The 21,942-nt window shown below is 36.6% G+C and overlaps 1 protein-coding gene across 1 annotated transcript in view; it reads left to right on the top strand.

Annotated features, from left to right (window-relative positions):
• Positions 1-21,942, top strand: part of LOC137238917 (uncharacterized) — a 224,245-nt gene that overhangs the window by 173,836 nt on the left and 28,467 nt on the right. Inside the window, exon 4 of the mRNA XM_067763942.1 lies at positions 10,782-10,892. Within this exon, the coding sequence (XP_067620043.1) occupies positions 10,782-10,892 (111 nt within the window). The remainder of the gene's footprint in view (positions 1-10,781; positions 10,893-21,942) is intronic.

The following is a 21,942-nucleotide window of genomic DNA, read 5'->3' as shown; positions in this document are numbered from 1 at the left end:
CTTATTGCTTTAAATGCATGAAAACATTTATTTGAAGCAATTTATAATTTATTTAATAATTTGGGAAACATTTTAACGACGTGACATTAGGGCGGACAAGGCGACAGCTGTTTCCATTATACCTTTTTTAAATCTCTTCAAAGCCTTTTCTCCCGGGAGTGGGATTCGAACCCTGCACTCCTACGAAAGTCGAAGTGTTATAAATGCATTCAGCCACGCCATGCCTTTGTTGTTGCAAACCCTATCCCAATTGCCTTTTTTGCATATTTTCTTTATTCATAGTCCATACTTCGTATGACATCATATGGTAAAGTTATGCGTTGGTAAGGCTGTTTCAGAGAAACTTGGTGTTGTTGCTTTATTCTATTTATAGAACTAGAACAAATTAACACCAATGTTGTCTATTTGTATAAGTTTTTAAGTGGGGATTACCCTTATTTCTTTAAATGTATGGAAATATTTATCCAACAGACTTCGGTCATATTTACAGAGAACAGAATTTATATCAAAATAAAATTTCAATAAGATCGTTATATTTTGTTCGATTAATGGCACTAATATTATTACAGGGAGATTACTTAAAACAGGTTGGGGTTACGCCCATTTTTTTAAATTTACCAAACTTCTATTTTTCGCTTTAAATCCAAAACATATAGGAACATACTTTGTTGCAAATTAAAGCGGTTTTTCCATTACTCGAATTTTGCGATATCAAAATAATAGGCGTGGTTTTCGTCCGATGTTGCCAATTTCCAATGCAAATCTATTATCATACCAGATAAGCCAGTGTATAAAATTTTGTTTAAATTACTCGATTTGTGCCCAAGTTATCGTGAAAACAGTAGGTCGGACTGTTGGACGGATAGAGGGTCAGAAATATGGCTCAATCAATATATTTTTCAATGCTGATAATCTAGATATAAGTCTTTAACTTCTGCACTGCTAGCAAGCGGGGCAGAAAAGCATTCCGATAGCCAAATTGCTGATGACGGAAAACACGTTCCGGCACCCAACTAAGATACATCAAGAAGAGCAATATTTCGACTTAAGAATAGCAAAAGCCCTAGCAACGATTCGCCGAGCTGTTCACACGCGAGAGTGAAGAGTTCGTAGAGATCATGCATCAACTCTTATGCAAAGAATGCTCGAACTATAGCGTACCCTCAGACTAAAATTTTCCTAAGTTTTTCCTGCTGACCCTGTAAAACGCCCTTCTTTATGCGGAATTTGCATACAGTACCCAAACAAATGACGTTAAGCAACACCACTAACTCCAAATTTAAATTCGATTTCACTCATTATTCATATTTTTATACGTCGATTTATATTAGTAGGTAAGGTAAGGTTAAGTGGTAGCTGCCTTGGTAGGGGAAGCTCATTTGCATACAGCATGAAGTAACGGTAGCTATAGCTTCTTAGCGAATTTTTGCGTAGTGTTGCGTAGCAACGATATAGCTTTGAATGAGACCAATCTCAATCTTAGACAACGTGAACGAAATATGTTCGCCTAATTCTAGCAAAAGCTGGACAATCAGGACACAGGATGGAGTTTCGAGTATATGTAGTGAACCCAGGTATTTTTGCAGACCTCCTGCCATCCACTTCCGGCTAGAAAAATCTTACTACCCTGCAGGAAGTGGTGTTTGCCCATCGCTTGCTGAGCTAATTCGAGGCCTAGGAGTAGATTACAAATGGCCAGCGGAATCCCGGAAACCCCTACAGTCGTCTTCATTGGGTTAAATTTTACGGATGCGGCCTTAAAGATCCGCTTGACAGCTGCCCAAGATAACAAAATGACTCAGGAACCACATAATCTTTATCAGCTGGAGCAGAAGTATAGTCTTCAGTAAGTTGCATCATACTGCGCGCTGTTTATTCGTTTTATAATTGATTTTGCCCTTGGGAACACAAACTAAGCAAAACATTTGGTTCTGCTATAAAAACCATTTGAGAGAGAATTCAGCAGCCCTAGAAAATGAAGTTCGCATTTTGCATAAAACATGCAGGATCGGCCACTAAAAGATATGTCACTATCCTTTCTTCAAAGGCTTCTTGGACTTAATGTTCTTGAAAGTACTAAATTTAATACAGTTTCACAAAAGAGCATTTTCTTTTGTTCCCCTTTCTCTCACCTTTCATTTAGTATGGGTTTTTTTTCAAAATAAGGTGTTACAAAACACCTGGCTTGGTTGCTACCTTTCTATTAGAATGTATCGATCTATATTCGTATGTGTGCATACAGTTTGTACCAAACATACAACATATAAACTGCTTAATTTATCTTAATTAAATATTAAATATTCCAACAATTGACCTTAAAACATTTTGACCAAAACACAGACATAGCAATTTCCCTGATTATATTGTGGTGTACAGCAACGAATGTTGTTAATAATTTGGATTTAAAATAACTTCAGTATGCTTTTACATATTTCTCTGCGAAAATTTATTCAGACGATGAAAATGTCTATGAATGCCATTCATCTTTCTGCACTTGGGTGGGGGAGCTAAATGGCGCGCATTAAGGATATTAAATTTTATGGCTAAGAATAATAATTTTGCGGTTTCCACAAATTTGGGTTTGCAAATTCATCGGTTTTGCTGTTATGTGCATGGCTGAATATGATAAACGAAATTTTAAGGGTTAAGTATGAGACTACCTTGTGAGCTCAAAGTCAAATTGTAACTTAAGTAAGTAATTTCAGGTGTTAGCACAATTCATAAACATAAGAAGTTGAACTGGCAGAATAATGTGATATGTTCCTCAATATTATTTCGACTAAATAACTGCCATTCTTTACCACAGAAACTAATCCAACTGTGTAAACCACAGCAGGTTAAGCGTCCTAGAATATACCCACGGTAGGTATGCCTGTCGTAAGAGGCGACTAAAATACCAAATTAATTCAAGGCTTTTGTAGCGCAACCTTTTCAAAGGATTGCCAGCGCAATATATAGCTTCTATAACTCAAATGTAAACATCACCTATTTTTTAAACAGTCGAGGCTCTGGAGACCCCAAGTTCTTTATGGATCTGGGGGCTGGGAGGGCGGTATTGCTCAGAAGGTTCCATGTGATCATACCAAATCGTTGCCGAGATGGTCGGGCTAATATCTTAATGGTGCTTGTTACCGGAACGTACCGGATCTGCATCTCTGCCTTCGGGGAGTATCCTTATCGCTACAATAACAACAACGTCCTACTTTTTATCCTAAAAGAAACCATAATCTGTCTTTTATACAAAGGAAAAACCATTCATATGTACATACATACATATATCAGCCTGATACACTTATAGACTTTAAAGATTTATACCAACGGCGATATCTGTGTTTCTTGTATTAATTTATATTATGCTACGTTTTGTTATATTATATTATGTTATGTTATGTTACGTTATGTTATATTGTGTTTTTTTTTCTTTTTTTTTAACGCACTGCTGTCAAATGGTCTCATGAAACCAGGCTAATCCTGTTCATGTCTTCACACCACGTGGTACCGCCGTTAGGCATAACATCACGGAGAGAAAGATGATTTATTCGCCTCCGCTTTGTATGTGCATTTCTCTGCGCTCCCTTTCAGCATGCATCGATTGCGTCATAGCTAGAAAGGCCCTCTTGCTCACAGCAGTCCAACAATATATTTTGTCTGCATATTCAGGTAACTAAATTCTTCCTCTCCAAAAGCTCTATGTACAGAGAGTCTTTACCATGAAAACGAGGGCAATGATACATTCCGTGTTCTGCATTTTCTAATTTGGTGGCACAGTGTGTAGAGAAACGATCATCCTCTATCCCAAGCTTATGTAGATATTCTTTGAAACCGCCGTGTGAAGTGGTACTTTAGCTCGCCGTGCTTCCACTGGTAATATTCTAATATAGTCCAAAGTAGCATCAAGGTCCAGCGCCATTTGCTCGATTATTTTCACCGTTCGTGACCTTGCGCTTTTCTTGGCATCTTGAGACAGTCGACCGATTCCACTGCCATACAATTCAGCCATTTCACTTGGAAACATGGATTGCGTCATCGGATACCGTCCGATAAGCACATGCTATTCGTAGAGCAGTAGGCTGCTAGTATAGTTTTTGGTGGGTCATTTTAGATCCGTGCTACATATAACAATAGAGCTGGTCACGCTGGATTATAGCTGGAGGGTAGCATCGCCTGGGCCGCCGATGTTGGGCATTATTCGTTTTTGCTCCACTTACTTTAGAAGGGTCAATTATACTTTCATAGCATAGCAGGGCACAGCAACATTGCTCTTACAAACAATATCTGTTCAATGAAATTCGCGTGTACTTGATTAGGCTACGCAGTGCATTACATTGCATTGCATGAAAGTCTGTTGATTTTTGATTTCCATGTATGCGGTATGCGCGCGACTCTCTCACTCTTCGTTCTGTTAACACTTTTATTGCAAAGAGTGGAAAAATGAGTATCACTCTCAGAGTAAACCACATTGCTTGCTTGTGTTTGTATATATTTTACATACTAACTTTATATGCGTGTGTTTTTGATTTTATCAGCGAGAGTCTATGTATGCTACGTAAAGTAAAATCGGGTCTATGTTTCACATGCTAAGTACTGTTTTGTCATGCAATGCGCTGTAAGTATAATTAGACCTAGAAACGTTTTCTCCCACAGCCCTGAGGTGCTCTTTACAAGTGAATTTTGAGTCAATGTTTACTCCTAAATATTTCAAGGCTTTGAATTTATTTGATACTCTCCTATGGTTAGGATTTCCTCATCCGCTTTGAGCTCGCCAAAATCACTTCTGTCATCTCCAGCCACAAGTTCGTCAGCGACTTCTTTATTCTACCTACGGCATCGTTACATAATGTTATGTTACGTTGCCTTATGTTATATTATGGTATGTTATGTTTTATTATGTTACGTTACATATGTCATGTTACGTTACGTAATGTTATGTTGCGTTATTTTAACGTATGTTATGTTATATGGTATTATGTTACATTCCGTTATTCTATGTAATGTTAAGTTATGCTATGTCTTGTTATCTTCTTTTTAAAATGGAAAATGTTTAAAACTCCTTTGGCATTACCAATTGGCGTAAGCTAGATCAACAAGGAAGCAAATGGCGTGGTTTGTTGGACAACCATAACCGCTTAAGTAAGTAAGTTAGTTCCTCTCCGTAGCACTGCGACATTGCAAGCATGACGAACACAACGCATTGTCTGCTCAATCGTCTCTTCCGCCGCAGTGGTACTATTGTTTAACCATCGGCCATCCCACGATGCGGGTAACATGGCCCCATGCATCCCATGACAATGTGCTTCGGGACCCATTCGGTAGCTACGTCTGACCGGGATTATTAAGATAAAAAGTAATGTAGTTGTTATTACTGTCAGTTAAGTCTTCCATAACTCTCCATACGGCAGAAGTCACTCTTAGGCTAAGGTGATATCGAGAATCTAGTCTAGGTACGGCATTTCTCATTCGAAGTCTGTTATTCTGAGCCATGCTTACCAGCATACATATGTTAATTTATGTTATGTTTTGCACGGTGTTCGTTATGCTATGTTATGTTATATTTCACATTTCATTATTTTGTGTTATACTATGTTGCATCTTAATCAGATTGGCATCTCCTTATGTTGAAGCAAACACCACACTTTTTTTGAGTCGTCGAAAAAGCAAAAATACTATACCAAACAATAACAACATACATACATATTTACTTCCATTAACACAAACTCAAACATTCTAAAGCTGTCATCTTAAACTTTGCAGATGTAACTGCCTGGAAAACATATTTTCACTTAGCTTGCTAATAAAGGAAATAAAAATTAAGCTCTAATTTAGTTACTTTGTGCAATATTGCAAACTCTTAAACATATTAGCACGTAAGCAACTAATACTACACTGTGGCTGGTGTATGTATGTTTATAAATGTGGATCTACAGGGCGTATGAGTAACCAACCGCAAGATATTCATTTGCTAAACCAACTAAGAAATGTATGCTGAATAAACGCACATATGTATGTGTATGTATATATGTGCATGCGGATTCGAGGGTGTGATTGTGTCTACAATTTGTTAAGCAAACAAATTTAAATGCTACTTATATTGCATACTCATAAAATTTGTATACGAAAATTGTGCAAATGAATTGCTACGCATCCATTCCAACTTGAAAACGGGTTGGTGTTATAATCAAGTTATGCTAAGACTTGTTAGTAATTAAGTACAACATGTTGTTATAGCTTAAAGATTGTGTTTTGTGTAAAAAAATTTAAACAAAAATGAGTTTTATAAATCTAAACCGCGTTCTGTTTGTGTATTTAACCATTTCAAAAATTAAATATAAATAAATGTAAGGCGCCATAACCCACGTAGAGATTTAAGGCCGAGCTTCTGTTCCAATTTGCGTCGTGCTAGTTTTAGTTTGTCCTAAAACTTGGCGAAAAGGGTCCTTCTTCTTTAATACTTACTCCGAACGGTATCTGCAAAGCAGATGAGTTTTCACTGAGAGTTTTCATGGCAGAAATACACTCGGAGTGCTTGCCAAACACTGCCGCAGGCCGATCCGGCTTTGAAAAATTGTCTTTTAATTGAAAACACTTCTTGCTAAAATGTTGATGTTGCTTTGTCGCTGCGTGAACCCAAAATCTTCGGTGTGGTAAGCGGAGCACGCTAACATCACATCACGGCGACCTCCGTGCTAACACTTTATTCACAATGTGTGTGGAAAATTTCTGTTTTTTATTTCCATTACGGCCTTAATTTGCCTATTCCAATCGTTTAATTTAATTTTTCATAGGGGGCCTAAACTTGTATTCCTTTTATAATAAGTCCTTCAGAAAAAATTATTTTCATACTTTTAATTTTTTAGTTCGAAAGAAATGATTAACTAACGACTTTCATTTTGTGAGTACGAAAATAAAAGTCCAAGCGGCTTTTATTTTTTAAGGACAGAATAACAGCTGAATTCAGTAAGCTGTCTCTAGGGATGAAAATCAGTTTTGAAGTATGCCTGTCGTAAATGCCGACTAAAATACCAAACTGATTCAAGGGGTTGTATAGCGCAACCTTTTGAAGAGGTCGCAAGCGTTATATATAGCTTCTCCAACCCAATTGCGAACCTCACCTACCCTACCTTAACAGCCGAGGCTCTGGCGACGCCATGTTCCTTATGGATTTAGGAGGTGGGAGGGCTGTATGGCTTAGAAAGCTCTATGTGTTCATACAGTCACGAATTTACTTGCAATTCCCCTTATTTGCACTCTTCTGCTGAGTTCGAATCACTAAACTATTGAATAAATAACTCCAATATTTAACTGATTGATAGCTCAAATGAAACTCTACTATCCAAAATAATACTGCTATTGCTCGCTAGATATCGTCTTAATCGAAACTCAAATCAAACTGAATTCCAGTGCCTCTACAATTGCCGCTTTTTATACTCTTTGATTTCAACCTTCGCATCTTCTAGGCGCTTCCAGAATCTACTAGTCCAGCAGCTCTCAAACTTCTCAGCTGTAACTACAATTGCACAATTTTATAGTTTTTCTCATTGCATACTTATAGGAGTATCTCAGATATATGCATGTGTTTGTGCATTGACTCTCCGCTGCTCGTATACGTACATGGTACATATGTGTAGACCCAATTATTGTTTCGTTTATGTAGATACATAATGATTCATCTATGGATGTGCATTCACGTCACTGCTTAGCATCGGCTTAGAGACGATAGCATCACCCCTTAGTTTTGCTAATGTTCGTAACACTGCCCTCCACCTAAGTCTGATCGTCCCGATCAGACAAATCTCTCGATCTAAACGTCGCTTGCATCTCCAAATGTACCACTCTACTACTCCGTGGTTTCTCAATGCTTTGTATGCGGTAGATGGTATCACTGATCTTCTTCACAACCTTGTACGGGCCTTCCCAACTGCACCGAAATTTGGCTGGAACACCTTTCCGCCGGTGAGGGTTGTTTAACAATACCAAATCTCCCGCCAAGAAACCTTCCGAATTAAAGTTCTTGTCATTCCAGTGTTTCATCTTACTACTCATTACCCTGGGCCCGTACGTTCACACCCTGTTGTTTGGCCAATGAACTACTTCGTAGAGCTTGCGCTGGATGGATTTGCTTTGCATAATCAGTATCGTTCCGACGCTTCACAACAGTAGTGTGCCTTGGCTTGAAACCACCCTTGCATTCTTTCTGCGAAATCCTTTCCTTCGTTTTAGTACGTCCGTTAGGGCTTTTCAATGCTAGTGTTTCTTTCACAGGTACCTTCGGTTTTGATTTGTTTGGCCCATTTGTTCCATCAACCTTTACCTTTGAATCTCGTGGCCTTTGTCGAGTCTTCTCCACCAGTACCCGATTACTGCTGAACCCTTTTTCCAAACTAAAGTTAAGTGGTATATCCTGGTTCTTATAGCGCATAATTTTTCTCCGCATATCGGTCCTGATGTCATGGTCAACCAAGAAGTCCACTCCCAATATGACTTCATCAACGATCTCCGCCACAACGAATTTGTGTAAAACCATGACCTTCCCAATTAGGACTTCACATATCACTTCTCCCTGGACTTGGTTATACTCGTCTGTGACCGTACGCAACCTTGCTCCAGGTAATGACTTTACTCTCCTGTAGACTAAATCAGATCGAATCAAGGAATGAGATGCGCCCGTATCTACAGTCAGTACATGTTCTTTGCCATCCACATCCCCTCTTACTCGCTCTTGCTCATCTCCTCCAGCTTTGCGTTTACGGCCACCCACATTGTTGAAGCTATTGGGACCGCTGCTGCAATGTCGTGCAATATGACCTGGGTTGCCGCACTTGAAACATTTAATAACTCCGGCATTCTTCTGTTGTGATCCCTTCAGTGCTTCCAAATTTGTGTCTACCCAACCTGGTCTTTCCACTTCCGCACGATGAGCTTTGTATGCTGGTTTACTCCATAGCGACGCTGTTTCTTGAGTCAGTGCATAGGATACCGTTTCTGCGAATGTGGGTTTTGGGTTTGCATATGTCGCTCGCTTCGTTTCTACATCCCGTATGCCATTTATAAAACCCTAGATTTTTACCCTCTCGGTGTACTCCACGGGTGCGTCCGCATTTGCCAAATGTGCCAACCTTTCAACATCCGAGGAAAACTCCTGCAAAGTCTCTTTCGCTCTTTGGTGGCGGTTTTGCAACTCAATTTAGAATATCTGTTTTCTATGCTCGCTTCCATAACGTCTCTCAACAGCGGCCATCAATGCTTCATAGCTGTTCCGTTCGTACTCTGGAATAGTCTGTAAGATTTCGGCAGCTGGTCCTTTCAATGCTATGAAGAGTGCAGCAACTTTATCTTCAGCATTCCAGTTGTTCACTGTTGCGGTCTTCTCAAACTGTAGTTTAAAGACCTAGAAAGGAACAGACCCGTCAAAGGATGGTGTTTTTACCTTTGGATTACTCGCCGAAACAGCTGGGCGATTTAATTGTAACTGCTCCATACGACCCTTCAAATAATCTACTTCTGCCTGAAATTGAGCGATTTTTGCATCCTGCGCTTCCAGCTTTGATGTTACCCTTGCTTCCTGTGCTTTTAACTGTGAAGACATTTGTGCCACCTGCAATGATAAGCGCTCCTCTTGTTCTTCCATCTTGGATGTTATACGTGTCTCCTGCGATTCCAGTTGGGATGCCATATTGGATGTAATCTGTGTCGACATTTCTGACATACGCGTTTCTTGTGCTTCAATCTTCGATGTTATGCGTGTCTCCTACGATTCCAATTGTGATGCCATTTGTGACGACATTTCTGACATTTGCGACGATTTCAACCGATTTCGCCCATTTTCACAGAAAATAGTTACCGTTATAGAATATATTCCCTTCCAAATTTCACAAGGATTGGTAAATTGTGTTCGACTTATGGCATTAAAAGTGTTCTAGACAAATTAAATGACAAAGGGCGGAGCCACACCCATTTTGAAATTTTCTTTTATTTTTGTATTTTGTTGAACCATATCATTACTGGAGTTAAATGTTGACATAATTTACTTATATATTGTAGATATATAAAATTTTTTTTGTTAAATTTCACTTAAAAAAAATTTTTTTTTTTAAGTGGTCGTGTTTTTATTTGTTTTTGCTAATTTTTATTTAACACACATATAGTAATAGTAGTAACGTTCTTGCCAAATTTCATCATGATATCTCCAACGACTGCCAAATTACAGATTGCAACACCTTTTAATTACCTTCTTTTAAAAGTGGGCGGTGTCACGCCCATCGTCCAAAAGTTTACTAATTTTCTATTCTACGTCATAAGGCCAATCCACGTTTCATCGCTTTATCCGTATTTGGTAATGAATTATTGCACTTTTTCGGTTTTTCGAAATTTTCGATGTCGAAAAAGTGGGCGTGGTTATAGTCCGACTTCGTTCATTTTAAATAGCGAGTGCCCAGAAATCTACATACCAAATTTTATGAAGATTCCTTAAAATTTACTCAGGTGATCGTGTAAACGGACAGACGGACGGACGGACGTACATAGCTCAATCAAATTTTTTTCAATACTGATGATTTTGATATATGAAAGTCTATATCTATCTCGATTCCTTTATACCTGTACAACCAACCATTATCGAATCAAAGTTAATTTACTCTGTGTGCAAAGCACGCTGAGTATAAAAAAAACTTTTGAAATGGGTCCCTGATTTTTCAGACGTTCGCGTGGTAAACCCATCCTTAATTATATAATTTACATTTTAGTTTTTTCGTTTTATATAATTTTGTTTTTTCTTCTTGTTGCAGATAAAAATTGGGGATTGCCGTTAGCCATTGCATCACACTTGCATATACCGTATAAAATTGAAATTGGCGAGGACATACGTGATTTGCATGCGCAGGACAAAATTGGAAGAGGTAAGTAAATCTAGATTGCGGCAAGGTGAGATAAAGCGTTGCAGTATAAAATTCATAATATTTTTGTTCTTGTTGTGAAAATAAACTTAAAAGGGCATAGAAGTGCATACTAAAAACTAAAACTAAACATAACATAATATAACAAAACACAACGCAGCATTATGCGGGTATTATATACTGTAAGGTGCTATATTAGCAAACATGAAGTAGAATGGCATAACATAACACAAAGAGAACTAAATAATTTGACTTAAGACTGCTAATCAAAATATAAAACAGAAATAGCATCACACATTATTCAAAGTATGACATAACCCTAAATTACACATCAATCATAATATTGTGTAACATAACATAGCATAATTATTTTCTCATATAACCCATTAGAGCGGAACGTGTTACAGAAAGAGTAATAACAATAACAGTAACAAATCAAGATTACCATAACATAACACAACATAACTTTACCACACCGAGCGAATTAAAACATCAAAAAAAAATTTTTTTTTAATTCGAGTTAAACTGTTTTATTGAAAACAATACTTACATTAAGTAATAATAATACTAAAAGCTAGAAAATAATTATCTAATTCCTAGGTACTAGTCATCACACTTCTCAGCAATTTAGAGCGTTGATCTGACAATTAAATAAAAGCGTTGAAGGCGTGAGTGCGAGGAGCTTGAGCTGCTAGCCACCAGGAATAACGCCCGAAAATTCTACCAAAAAATACGGCGACAGACGGAAGGTTTTAAGACCGGGGCAAACTCCTGTAGGAATGAAAACGGCGACCTTGTACCTGATGTCCAGAGAGTGCTTAGATTATGGAGGGAATACTTCTCTGCTCTCCTAAATGGAGGCAGAAATTCACCGCGCAGAGATGAAGAACCCGATCCCGCAATCGATGATGATGGAATATATGTCCCCCCGCCCGATTATGACGAAGTTAGAATAGCAATAACCAGATTGAAAACAACAAGGCCGTGGGCGCTGATGGATTACCTGCGGAGCTATTCAAGTACGGCGGCGAGGAGTTGGTAAGGCGCATGCAGCAGCTTCTTAGCAAAATATGGGCGGACGAGTGCATGCCCGTCGGTTGGAATTTAAGTGTTCTTTGCCCAGTCCACAAGAAGGGGGATACTGCAAAATGCACCAACTATCGTGGAATCAGCCTTCTTAATATCGCATATAAGGTCCTTTCAAGTGTATTGTGCGAAAGATTGAAGCCCACCGTGAACCGGCTGATTGGACCTTATCAGTGCGGCTTCAGACCTGGTAAATCTACCATCGACCAGATTTTCACAATGCGCCAAATCTTGGAAAAAACCCGTGAAAAGAGAATCGACACACATCACCTCTTCGTCGACTTTAAAGCCGCCTTCGACAGCACGAAAAGGAGCCGCCTTTATGCCGCTATGTCTGAATTTGGTTTCCCCGCAAAACTTATACGGCTGTGCAAAATGACGTTGAGCAGCACCATCAGCTCAGTCAGAATTGGGAAGGACCTCTCCGAGCCGTTCGAAACTAAACGAGGTTTCAGACAGGGTGACCCCCTATCGTGCGATTTCTTTAACTTGATGCTGAAGAAAATTATACTAGCTGCAGAACTTAACCGCACTGGAACAATATACTATAAAAGCGTGCAATTACTGGCATATGCTGATGACATTGATATCATCGGCCTAAACACCCGCGCTGTTAGTTCTGCTTACTCCAAACTGGAAAAAGAAGCGGTAAAGATGGGTTTGATGGTGAATGAGGACAAAACGAAGTACCTGCTGTCATCCAGCAAAGAGTCAGCGCATACGCGCCTTGTCAACCACGCTACTGTTGGCAGCCATAATTTCGAAATAGTAAAAGACTTCGTTTATTTGGGAACCAGCATCAACACTAGCAACAACATCAGCACTGAAATCCAGCGAAGAATCAATCTTGCCAATAAATGCTACTTTGGACTAGGTAGGCAATTGAAAAGTAAAGTCCTCTCTCGGCGAACGAAAATCATATTCTATAAGTCACTTATCGTACCCGTCCTGCTATATGGGACAGAAGCATGGACCATGACAACAGCAGATGAAGCGGCTTTGGGAGTGTTCGAGAGAAAAGTTCTTCGAAAGATTTATGGACCTCTACGCGTTGGCGATGGAGAGTACCCAAGAGGATTTAATGATGAGCTGTACGAGCTATACGCAGACATCAACATAGTGCAGCAAATTAAAACGCAGCGGCTGCGCTGGCTAGGCCATGTTATGCGAATGAATGATGATGCTCCGGCCAAGAAAGTGTTTCTATCGGAACCCTCCTATGGAAGCAGAGGTAGAGGGCGGCCCCCACTCCGTTGGAAGGACCAGGTGGAAAACGATTTAAACTCCCTTGGTGTGACCAATTGGCGCCGGTTGGCGGAGCGAAGGAGAGACTGGCGCGCCTTGTTGGACGGCCATAACCGTTTAGACGGTTAAGCGCCAATTAAGTAAGTAAGTAAGTAAGTAAGTTGGATGCGTCAAATTTCTATTGATAGTCATAAGTAAGATCAACTAAACCTTGATCAGGTTATGCTACGCCTCATATTTTTAGAAATTTCACGCGCCCAGCGCTTTTGTTTAATTGTCTGATCAACGCTCTAAATTTACGAGAAGTGTAACGACTAGTGCCTAAGAATTACCTGTCAAGTCAAGTTAAATAAAACCGTTTATTAAAAAAATGTATGCAAGGCGCGATAACCCCCGAAGAGATTTAAGTCCGAGCTTCTATTCAAATTTGCGTCGTGCTTTTACATGGCACCTGGCGGCCACTGTGGTGTGATGGTAGCGTTCTCCGCCTAGCACACCGAAAATCCTGGGTTCACGCCCCGGGAAAAGCAACATCAATATTTTAGAAACCAGCTTTTTCAATTAGAAAACAATTTTTCTAAGCGGGGTCGCTCCTCGGCATTGTTTGGCAAGCACTCCGAGTGTATTTCTGCGATGGAAAGCTCTCAATGAAAACTCATCTGCCTTGCATAAAACAATTAGGTCCAGTACAGCAAATTTGTAGGAAAAAATCAAGAGGAGCACGACGCAAATTGGATGAGAAACTCGGCCTAAAATCTTTTCGGATGTTATCGCGCCTTACGTTTATTTTTTTTTTTTTTTTTTTACATGGCACCTCATTTCATAAATTTTCACTGTGAAGCTTCTCATGGCAAAACTACATTCTGAGAGTTTGCCAAATCACTGCCGGATGGGGAGCCCCTTAAGCATTTTTTTTCTAATTGAAACATTTTTTTTTTTTTATTTTCGAGCTCAGGGTCCTCGGCGGAGCACGCTATCACCACACCATGGCCACCACCCTTAAAAAAAACACATAACATAAGTTGGCGCAGCATAACAAAACTTATTATAACGAAACAAACATACGCATAAAAATTAAAACTTCGAATGAAATTTTTTTGCTGATTTATTTTGTATAATTGACAGGGTGTAGACATTTTGTGGCCATTTTCCATCATTCCTTCTCAAATTTGGTTTCAAGATAAATCATCAATTACATTTAAGATTTACTTTAAAGACAAATCAGTTTCGTCATTGCGCAATGTTCAGCCATATGCACTGTGCCAGAACGACTTTTCAGCACCCCTATTCAAATTCAATACGGAGGCGTGCAAAAAAAAATGTTTAACCATCAGCTTTGTATTGAGGGCAAATCGGCTTCGATTTTGCTTCAACTGCAGTAACATTCATCGTACTAGAACGGTTTTTTTTTTTATTATTTTATTCGGTTTCAAAGTTTGTTCAGTTTTCAGTGCCATTTATCGTACGAGAAGGATTTTCCGTCATCACTAGACAAATATGGTCAAATATATCAGCCGGCTTCGAGTTAAGTGAAAACTCAAACTGATTTTTCTCTTCCTCTTCTTCTCAAATTTAACATGAAAATCAACCATTTTAACTTTGAGCCATATTGAGTGACGTTTCTCGTTGTGTGTGTGTGTGTGGCTTCAGCTTTTTACTATCTTTACTGCGATTGCTCCTTAGAGCACGCTTTTCCTCCATCTCTCCTCTAATTTAGTAAGAATATAAACCCATTTTTTCCATACTGTGACGAATATTAACATCACTAAGCTGTTAGTAAATAATCACACAACAACAAAAACATGAAGCAGCCACTCTTATGAAGATGTACACATTAAAGCTAGCAACACTTATGTAGAAGGCGACCACAGATGTGGTCATCAGCCGAAGTAGTTACTCACACGTACACACGCATATGGCTATAAACTACCATATGCATGCACTGATATAACTAATTACCAAGCAGGAGATACAAAAGTTCTAGAAGGTGAAACGTCTAGACCTTTGGAGAATTGTGCGAACGAAGCAACGGAGAGTATAAAAGCAGCGCATGCTGAGCACTCAGTAATCAGTTTGATTTAAACACGCTATCAGTTGCAAAGTGAAGTATAATTGTGAAGTATAGTTGTCCTATTCCCAAAGTAGTCTAATAAAGACCACTTTGCAATACAGAATATTGGAGTGATTTATTCAACAGTTTAGCGATTCGAACGTTAGCAGAAGGTTTCAAATAAGCGGAATTTCCCTAAATTCGTTATAATACGTTGTGAAATTTGATTTGAAAACCAATCACTTCCGCAAATTGCCATCGTTAGGGACATTTCTGTTGAAAAAACGATTTTTCTTGCCAAATTTTTTTTGGAATATAACTGCTTACGGCGTTATGCCTTCTTTAGTGTCTCACGATTTAGCTTTATGTGAAAAGTCATTGAAAGGCAAATTACAACATTGTGTCATCTTCAGTGCTTTTTCTTTCAAAAGCGATGCTAACGCAAATTTTATCAATATTTGGTTAAATCGTTGGGCCGTCTTGTTTCAAAATATGTCAACTATTAACAGCAGGGGAAGCAAAAGATCACATAACACAGCAAAGCATAACATAAACTGGCTCAGTTAGAATCGCATGATCCGTGAGCTTAAACTCTTCAGTTCAAACAAATTTCAGTGTACGGTTATTTCCCATTCGATGCCTGAACGGTTCACGCGCAAACTTAAAAACAGCTGAATATACAAAGTTTATTGTTCAAAAAACAATCGTAAAATGCTTTTATTTGCACAAAAATTTTCGCATAACTTCTCATATAAGTTGTAATGGCATTGAGGGTAGGAAAGCTTTTTTATCAGTTTTAATTGTAGTTTCGTGCAGAAAGTTTTGACACTAAATTTAATTCAGCTTATATGAACGCTATGATTCGGGACACAGTTTTTATTTTATAGCAATAAAACTTATTTTTGTTTTTCAGTTTTTTTAACTGAGCTGCTAAAATGTTGTTCAGCTCTGCTTAACTTGTGACAAAGACCGCATAGTAATTTCTATATTGTGTAGCAATTCTAAATTGCAGTGTAAATTCCAATTCAGCATATATATATATAATTCAGCGTAGGGTTTTCGACTCTATATAATGCAACTAGTAAAAAGGCGTTTAAAAAGTTATGTTTAAAGTTTATTCAGCTGCATAAAATTCCTATTCACCGCAGCTGAATTGAGACAATGTTTGCAATTTTCGTATAAGCCAAACTAAGATATTTGCTTTAGATTGGAAAATCAAGTTTATGAGCTTTGTAAGTTGCTAGCATTCAGCACACAATTTTTTAATCCATGGTACTTGCGTTATACAAAAAAAAAGTAATTTTTTTAAGCTGACTATTATAAAAATAATCAAAAACAAAAAAAAAAAACACAGATATATTTGTTTAGATTACTATGCAGCTTACCTTCAATTCAATGCATTTTTCGCTTTTTCAGGCAAAATGCAGTCCAGGTTTATTTTCTTCTTTTTCTCAATCTTAATTTGAAGGCCAATCAATTTAACATTGGGCCATCTTCAGTCTCGTTTCACGTTGTGTGTGTGTGGCTTCAGCTTTGTGACATCTGTACTGCCTCCTTAGGGTACGCTTTTCGTACATCTCTACTAGTCTAATTTATTAAGAATACAAAACGATTTTTCCATACTTTGTCAAATTTGATACGAAAGCCAATCATTTCTGATGCAAAAACGATTTTTCTTATCATATTTTGTTTCGGGAATAACTGCTTAAGGCGTTGTGCCTTCTTTAGTGTAATATCTCACGATTTTGCTTTGTGTCAAAAGTCATTGAAAGGCAAACAGAGTGTGCCATCTTCAGTGCTTTTTCTTTAAAAGCCGATGCTAGCGCGATTTTTTCTCAAATTTTGGTTGAATTCAAATCGATTTCGGCTTTGTGCCGTCTTGTTTCAAAATATGTCAAACATTAACAGTAGAGGAAGCAAAAGATCACATAACACAGCAAAGCATAACATAAATTGGCTCAGTTAGAATCGTCTGGTCCGTAAGCACAAGCTCTTCAGTTCAAACAAATTTCAGTATACGGTTATTTCGCATTCGGTGCCTGAACGGTACATGCGCATACTTAAAAACAGCTGAATATACAAAGTTTATTGTTAAAAAAATATTCGTAAAAGATTTTTATTTGCACAAAAATTTTCGCATAACTTCTCATATAAGTCGCAATGGCATTGAGGGTAAATATGCTTTTTTATCAGTTTTAATTGTAGTTTCGTGTAGAAAGTTTTGACACAAAATTTTATTCAGCTTAGGTGAACGATATGATTCAGCAGACAGTTTTTTATTTTATAGCAATAAAACTTATTTTTATTTTTATTTTTTTAATTAAGCTGCTAAAATGTTGTTCAGCTATGTTTAACTTACGACAAAGACCGCATTGTAATTTCTATTTTGTATGTCAATTCTAAATTGTATCGTAAAGTCCAATTCAGCACATATATATAATTCAGCGTAGATTTTTCGACTCTATATAACGCAACTAGTAAAAAAGCATGTGAAAAGTTATCTTTAAAGTTTATTCAGCTGCATAAAATTCCTTTTCAGCGCAGCTGAATTGAGACAATGTTTGCAATTTTCGTATAAGCCAAACTAAGATATTTGCTTTAGATTGGAAAATCAAGTTTATGGGCTTTGTAAGTTGCTAGCATTCAGCACCACATTTTTTAATCCATGGTACTTGCGTTATACAAAAAAAAAGTTATTTTTTTAAGCTGACTGTTATAAAAATAATCAAAAAAGAAAACAAAAACACAGATATATTTGTTTAGATTACTATGTAGCTTACCTTCAATTCAATGCATTTTTTTTAACATTTCGCCTTTTCTAACAAAATGCAGCCTAGGTTTATTTGATGAATATTTTGTTTGCTGATTAAATACCAACTGAGTTTGCTTTCTTTAAACCCAAAATGAGAAATGGTATAGCCACTTTATTTGTCGCAACTATTCAACTCTATAGTGAACTAAACACAGTAAATATTTAAATACAAATTGTTAACAGTTTATTCAGCTGCACTTAATACTCAACGCAACGATAAGAAATGGAATAACTCACTTTCTTAATTCAACTTGGTATTTATAGAGCTGTAGGGAAATAGAAGCTCAAAATCTTCTTCAGCAAAGCTGAATTGTTCTAGTTTTTAATTTCCAATGCATTTAATTTAATTATACTGCATAGCTTACAAAATTGGAATAAATTATTCAAGTAATTTTGGACTTATGAAACAAAACGATTGTACTGGGCACTGCTAAATTGGTTGTATATCTCTTTTAGTATATCGTATCACGAAAATTGTTCTTGTTGTTTCAACAGTAATTACATCATATCAGCTGAATTAAATTTTACTATTTATTCAAAGCCGAATTCCATGTATTTTTATTTTCCGACTGAAAAAATGTAAAAGTTTATGGCAGTGTTCTCACGTGAATTTTAAAATTTATCAGCACAATAAACTAAAATTTTTTTGTTTTTGTTTTTATCGGCCTATTGATAAATGATTCAAGGTTCGATTCGAGCTCAAGGACAGAACAGTAATTTATTTGCTAATGATAGTTATTGTTATTTTTTTAATTTTTCTAAATTTGAAAAATTGTATTTTGTTTTTGGAATAGTAAGTAGACAATTTTTCAGACAACCTGCCATAGCTGCGCAGATAGATCCATTTCGAAGGGTGCTAAGCCATCATCATCATTACGCTTTAGGCATGCTGCGCTAACCATTTAGCTATACAGCGGTGGTTTGTTTGACTGGCAAATTTGCTACTTCTATTCCTTTTTACCAACTATATTTATTCAGTGTTGCGCCATCTGGTGGAAATCACTGATAATGCTGGATTTTTGTTTATTGTCAATTACTTTGTTTGATATTCCCAAGTGCTCATGGTTTATTAACAATTGTTTTTGTTTTTATCGGCCTATTGATAAATGATTCAAGGTTCGATTCGAGCTCAAGGCCAGAACAATAATTTTTTTCTAATGATAATTATTGTTATTTTTTAATTTTTCAAATTTAGAAAAATTAAAAAATAACCAATAATTATCATTAGAAAAAAATTATTGTTCTGGGCTTTAGCTCGAATCGAACCTAGAAACTAAAATTTTGTTCACGAAAAATTATTCTTTTATGCGAAAATAAACCTTGCAGTTTACTCTTGAAAACAACCCTTTTACTTTGCATTCAAAATCTTAAGCATTTTCGTTTTAAAGAGAATGCAACCTGAAAAACTGATGTAATCAATTCGTAAGTTCGTTCAGCTGAATGAAATTTTGCCCTCTTCATAGCAAAAATTTTTGCACATAGCAATATTTATAAATATATATATATCCAAATAGATTTTAACCGGTGAACTTTTGCTTCAAAAGATGCTGATTTAAATGTGGAAGCTACAAGCTAACGTTCTACCTTATTCAGCTTAGCGTTGTTGGTATAGGAATAAGTAGATATTTCATAACCAAAAATGTTATTTATTTTATCTCAAGTATATGTTATTCAGCTCAGCTGAATTCTCCAAAAATTCATATTTGAAGTTAAGAAATAGTCCAAGTACTTAAAATACTTTGGCAAATGCAATTCAGCTGCATAAACGCATATTCAATACTGCTATTTATTTAAATAGTCATTAACAGTACCTAAACTAAGAACTCAAAGAGCATATCAATTTATTCAGCTCAATTAAATCCACTTAATGCAGCCGCCATTTTTTTTTTTTTTTTCAAAACTTTCGTTTATTATTTTACCCCATAGATTTCAATTCAAAACACAGTAAGTCTATGACGCCATAAATTTTTGCTATACCACGCATACGATACGAAGTATTTGAAAAACCTTATTGGAATATATTCAGCTGCATGAAATTTTATTCAGCTCTGCTTAGTAGGTTCACAAACCCTTAAATAATTCTATGCTTTATAAGCTTTATAAGCGTGCATTAATTTAGCTCAATGAAATGGTGTGCTGAATTGCTGAGGCTCTTTAAAAAAAAAAAGTTAAAAAGGAGATTCTATTCAACTACACGAACTATTATCCAGCCACACTTATCCAGCCTCTTAACATCTTTCATTTCTAATTCAGCTTTTCGGAGTTGTTTCATGAACCGATAAATATCAATTAGTGAAATATTATTCAGCGGAACTAAATTTTACGAAACTCATATTTCAATTTGAGTCAAATGATATTGAAAAAACTTTGTAGAGTTTTTTCAGCTGAATGAACTCGTATTCAGCACTGCATTAATATTAGTCTCAATGTAGTTTAATTTTATAAAACATTCGTTATTTCGTTCAAATCATTGTTTTAAAACTTTAAATGTCACTTTTGGGGCGAATTTTATAAATGCACAGTTCTTTCTAATATATTTTTTTAAGAACGTAACCCGAAACCCGACTATAGATTAAAATGATGCTATAAATACAGTGCAGAACTATATTGACATGTTATGACCTGAAGTATTGGAAATATTTGCTTAGATGCATAAGCAGTTATACCGCACTAAACTGGTTAAGCAGTCGAGAAGATATTCACCTGAGCTGAATTTTCCAAAACCTTTACATTTCTATTTAACCCATATTTTACGAATATTTCAGAGAAGGAAAGGTTCATTCAGCACTGCTTAATTATTTTGGAAATCGTTAAATATGCCCGTAAGACCGATAATAGGAGCGTAGAATGCCATTGAGCTATTGATATATAAAAGAGGCAGGGTTTAAATCAACTGCATTAACTCTTTTTCAGCACCGCTTAGCTATTTTTGAAGTTATTTAATATTCCCTACAATGTTATTAAGCTCAATGAAGAGCGCAGCCAAATTTTTAAGACTTTCGTTTATTAATTTAAAATCTTGTTAACATAGGAGGCGAGCTTAATAGTATTTATGAACTTCTTTAGCGTATTGAGAAGTTTTCAGCTGAGCTGGATTTTCCAAACCTTCATATTTCTAAGCTAAGCCATAGTTTACGAATATTTCCAAGAAGTAAAGCTTCTATACTGCTGCCTTAACTCTTATTCAGCACTGCTTAGTTATTTTGGAAATCGTTAGATATGCCTGCACGATCGATTATAGCAGCGTAAAATGCTTTCAGCTCAATTTAAAGTTATTCAGCGCATTCTAATTTGTTGAAATTTTTGCATATTCATTTAAAATCGTATTTCAAATTTTTAAAGCGCAATTGGATTACATTCAGCACAGTTGGATTTTTCAAAATCTTCGTGTTTCCATTTGAGTCATAGCTTATTTATATTTTAAAGAGGGCGGGGTTTTATTCAGCTTTCTCATTTAAAATTTTTTAAACATGTAACTTCTTGGGATGCGAGCTAAATAGTATTTATGAGTTTTTTAACGTATTGAAAAGATATTCAGCTGCGTATACGAATATTTCAAAGAAGGAAAGATTCCATTCAGCTGCTTAAGTCTTATTCAGCACTGTTAAGCTATTTTAGAAAAAGCTAAATATGTATGTCTATACGACCGATTATAGGAGCGCTCTAAAAGTTATTCAGCACACACCCAATTCGTAAAGACATTCATTCACAATCATGTTTTAAATTTTTAAGGCAAATTTAATGATATTCAGCATAACTGAATTTTCATAAAATATATGATTTAAAAAAACAAAAAAAAGCATTTGACCTCTCTTATTATTTAAAAATTTATAAATTTTTTCATTTGTATTCCTTTACAT

Source organism: Eurosta solidaginis, chromosome 1 (assembly GCF_040869045.1).
Source record: "Eurosta solidaginis isolate ZX-2024a chromosome 1, ASM4086904v1, whole genome shotgun sequence".
Classification (NCBI taxonomy): domain Eukaryota; kingdom Metazoa; phylum Arthropoda; class Insecta; order Diptera; family Tephritidae; genus Eurosta; species Eurosta solidaginis.
The sequence above is the reverse complement of the archived record's forward strand: the minus strand, read 5'-3'. Positions and strand labels throughout refer to the sequence as shown.